Source organism: Electrona antarctica, assembly GCF_951216825.1.
Source record: "Electrona antarctica genome assembly, chromosome: 12".
Taxonomy (NCBI): Eukaryota; Metazoa; Chordata; class Actinopteri; order Myctophiformes; family Myctophidae; genus Electrona; species Electrona antarctica.
This window is the reverse complement of record NC_136793.1, coordinates 30,487,014-30,491,078: the sequence shown is the minus strand read 5'-3', so window position 1 is coordinate 30,491,078 and position 4,065 is coordinate 30,487,014. Positions and strand designations below refer to the sequence as shown.

Sequence of the window (4,065 nt, the reverse complement as noted above, 5' to 3'; positions counted from 1 at the left end):
ACACCGATTGACGCCGGTAAAGCTTACAGCGTCTTCGCTATAGTCCCAAACTGGTTCATTTTCCGTTGAAAACAATAGGCCCTGCTAATTGATTTAAATGGCTCTCTCCGCCACGATGCGCCCCTGATGACTTCAAGAGGGGTCTTTAACATTATTATTATTAGTATAATTGCCATTACCCCCACACTTTCCCCTTCCGAATGGGAGACAGAGAAAGAATCCTTGCCCTAAAGCTGAACAAATAATTATTAGATTCAGCACAAACAGACGACCCTCGCACACTGCACGCACGCACGCACACACACACACACACACACACACACACACACACACACACACACACACACACACACACACACACACACACACACACACACCACCTTAGAGCCCCTCCTGGCGAGCCTCGTTTCCCCCACCACCATCTTTGTGCTGCGCGCTGCTTGTAATTTATGCAAAATTAATTGATACATCTCTTATAATTGATGTGCTGTAAACTTAATGAGTAATTTATGTAATTAGTCAATTAGGGATAATTCCAGCATATGTTCCGTATGCCCAGAAGGTGTGCTTTACAACTAGTTATTTGTCCAGGAGTTGAGTGCAGGCGAAGGCTGCCATAGACTACCTAATTAATTTTGTTATGCAGATCAGCCACGGTGTCTACTTAACGGCCCCCTTTGTGAAAACAGATTTAATATTGATCTTTCCCGGGCGTTTAAAGAGGATGCTTCACCCGCGTTAGCCTCTCAGGGCCTTGGATGTTCAAAACTCATTTTTCAGGCTCCACGAAAACAATTAGCCTATGCAAGGAAAAACAAAACGCAAACACAAAGGCTGTATCTTTATTTAGGGTTTTATCAAACTGTTCTCTTCGTCAATTAGGCTACTTGCTACGACCGTTTTGTAAAACGTTCTCTGTCGACAGTTGACCTTTTGCGTGGGCTTGAAGGTCTGAGACAAAACGGCAGAGACGTATCGCGGCTAATTAATTTACACTGTTTTGAATATTCATATCTATTATAGCCAGCTCGCCCTTAATTACATTGTTGGACTTCCCTCCAAGGAGGCTAAATCACGGAGGCTTAATTATTGTAATGTATTCGGGGACCCACCGGGGCACCGGGGAAGACAGACGCCGTCAAGGGCCGAGTCAGGCACCTGGCCGGTGAGAAGGGGAGCAGCTTTTGTTGTTGTCCGTTGTAAGGTATTCGTTGTATTAACGGAGGAAGTTTGTTTACATCCTTGTAGGATTCACCGGAGAGTGTTTGAACAGATCGACAGCCGCCCGCCGGACTCCCCTCTCAGCAATTAATCTCAGCAAATGTGTGTGTGTGTGTGTGTGTGTGTGTGTGTGTGTGTGTGTGTGTGTGTGTGTGTGTGTGTGTGTGTGTGTGTGTGTGTGTGTGTGTGTGCGTGCGTGCGTGCGCGTGCGTGTGTGTGTGTGTTTGTGGAAATTAAGTTCCGTAAAAGCAAAGTACTATGCATGCCTATATATTTTCAAAACAAAACTATAATGTGAGGACCGACGATGTATAGCCTACTAAAATTAAATAGTTTTGCCTTTGATAATAAAATGGTATGGTGTTCAGAGCGTGTGCGCAGAAGGCTATTATATTAGCTCCTTATATAGGAGTACGCAGCGGCCTTATAGTAAAACAATGCTTGTTATATATATTATAGAGATAAATAGCTCGATATATATATATATATATATATATATATATATATATATATATATATATATATATATATATCGAGCTATTTATCTTCTAGTGCATGTGTTGGTATAGCCTACTTTATACCACCACTTAATACCGGCTAATGTTGTCGTTATCAAGATGGGGGCATTTGCTTAAGCTTACCGGTACAGACACTCTTAATAGTCGACCAAATTCATTACCCCCCTTGCGCGTGGCTCTCTCTTGTAAACAGGCGAGGAGAGCATGCTTGGAAAATATCCCCCCTCCCTTTTATTTCTTATACTCCCACCCCGCACACACCCACATCATGCATGCCCCTCTCTCCGCTCCCCTGACGTGTCCCTAAGAGCCTGGATGCAGTGTGATAATAGAGCGAGAGACCTGCAGGGGTCCTCATGCCCGCTGACAAACTTACAAAAACGGTGCGTGGAGAACGGGAACAGCGCACACGAAGAGCTATAGAGCAGGAGGTTGAGCACCGCAAAGCCCTCTCTCTCTCTCTCTACCTCTCCGTGCCTACCATTCTGCGCGCACACACATCGAAGCCAATTGGCCTCTTACAGTCTTCTGACATAGGAAGAGACAAGACTTTTCCCCTCAACTTTTACGCACACAGACTGACTTTTACGCATTCGTTTTGGCGAGCGCCAAATGGAATAAAGACCGAAAAAGGACTTTGGAAACATTTTTCCTGGAATACAGAAGGTTTTCACGCACGTCAACAGAACTCAAGGATAGTAAATAGTGCCCGCATCTAACAGCATTTCATGAGTTTAATGAGATGATCTTGGGAAAATATGCTTCAGAGGGGGATTGATACGCACGTTATCAATTTAGTTCCGTAGTGATTGTCTGGAAACAAGCTGAAAACAACAACAACAACTATCACATTTAACGTCAATTATCTGAAGAAATAAAATAAAACATGCCCCGTCCTGGTAAGAACTCTTACAGCGACCAGAAGCCACCCTACTCCTACATCTCTTTGACGGCTATGGCTATCCAGAACTCATCCGAAAAGATGTTGCCTCTGAGTGACATTTACAAGTTCATCATGGACCGTTTTCCGTACTACCGAGAGAACACACAACGGTGGCAGAATTCCTTGCGGCACAATCTCTCGTTTAACGATTGCTTCATCAAGATCCCAAGGCGCCCTGACCAACCGGGTAAAGGCAGTTTCTGGGCCCTCCACCCGGACTGTGGAGACATGTTTGAGAATGGCAGTTTCCTAAGGAGAAGGAAACGCTTCAAGCTGCTGCGTTCAGAACACATGGCCTGCAAAAGCTCTCCAATGATGCACTACTTTCACCATCATCACCACCACCACCAAGGGGGCAAGCTGGCAGGGACCACCGGGCACCACGACCACTCCGTTGGCCCGGCCAGCACCGTGGGCCGACTGCCACATTTCCAGAGCTACGGGGGCATAACGTGCTCCCAACCCGGGGGGTTTAAACACCCGTTCGCCATCGAAAACATCATAGGTCGGGACTATAAGGGCGTGATGGCCAGCGGCCTGCCTCTCACCTCCGTCATGCATCACCTGGGATACCCTGTGCCTGCGCAGCTCAGCAGCGTCGTCAATTCAATGTGGCCACATGTTGGAATGCTGTCGGATTCCATGGGCGGGGTGCCCGTGCCCACTTCCACCGACTATGCGCCGTTCGGCATGTCCATGAAGGGCCTCTACCACAACGCCAACGGGCAAACCCTTCCCGCTGTTCCTGTGCCAATCAAAGCCACCCCGTCTTTGGGTCCCATGCCTGGTTTGACGGGATTGCAGGCGGGTCCAGGACAACTCTGCACACCGATATCGATTATGGAAAAAGGCGACCCACTGGAAGGGAAAGGGAACCCCTTAGGCCTACACCCGGCTCTACTTCTGTCCTAAACGGGTAAATTGCGGGAAGTTTCTGGGGAAATGTGTGTGGCTATATATGCTTATATATCAGAAGGATATTCTAATTGCGAATCGAGTATGTGAGACACATAACAATGTAACCATGGTATATTGACTGCAGAGAGTCGCTATAAATAAGATTTAATTTGTTCAGTTTTACGACATTTTTATTGGACCGACATTAATTTGCACAATTTATGTGGGAATTTAGGCTATGTTGTAAAGTGGCACCGACTTACAATCAGATAATAAAGCTCGCTAAACCCAAAGAAACTTTTGATTAGGAGAACATATGTAAATTGGTTTCCAAATCCACCCATTCTGTTCATATTATTTGCCTTGATTATGGACACTCAGATTGCCGTTTGATTAATTTTAAAGTTGTTATATTCTATAGTCTTCTAGGCTATGTAAAAAGAGGCCTATAGGCCCGTGGCACTTCTTTTTTCAGTGTTGCTTATA

The 4,065-nt window shown here is 45.8% G+C and overlaps 1 protein-coding gene across 1 annotated transcript; it reads left to right on the top strand.

Annotated features, from left to right (window-relative positions):
• Nucleotides 1–2,625: 2,625 nt before the first annotated feature.
• foxb2 (forkhead box B2) lies at nt 2,626–3,594 on the top strand (the record flags this gene model as incomplete). Its single annotated transcript, XM_079516175.1, has 1 exon — nt 2,626–3,594. The coding sequence occupies one exon, from the start codon at nt 2,626–2,628 to the stop codon at nt 3,592–3,594; it is 969 nt and encodes a 322-aa protein (XP_079372301.1).
• Nucleotides 3,595–4,065: the final 471 nt, after the last annotated feature.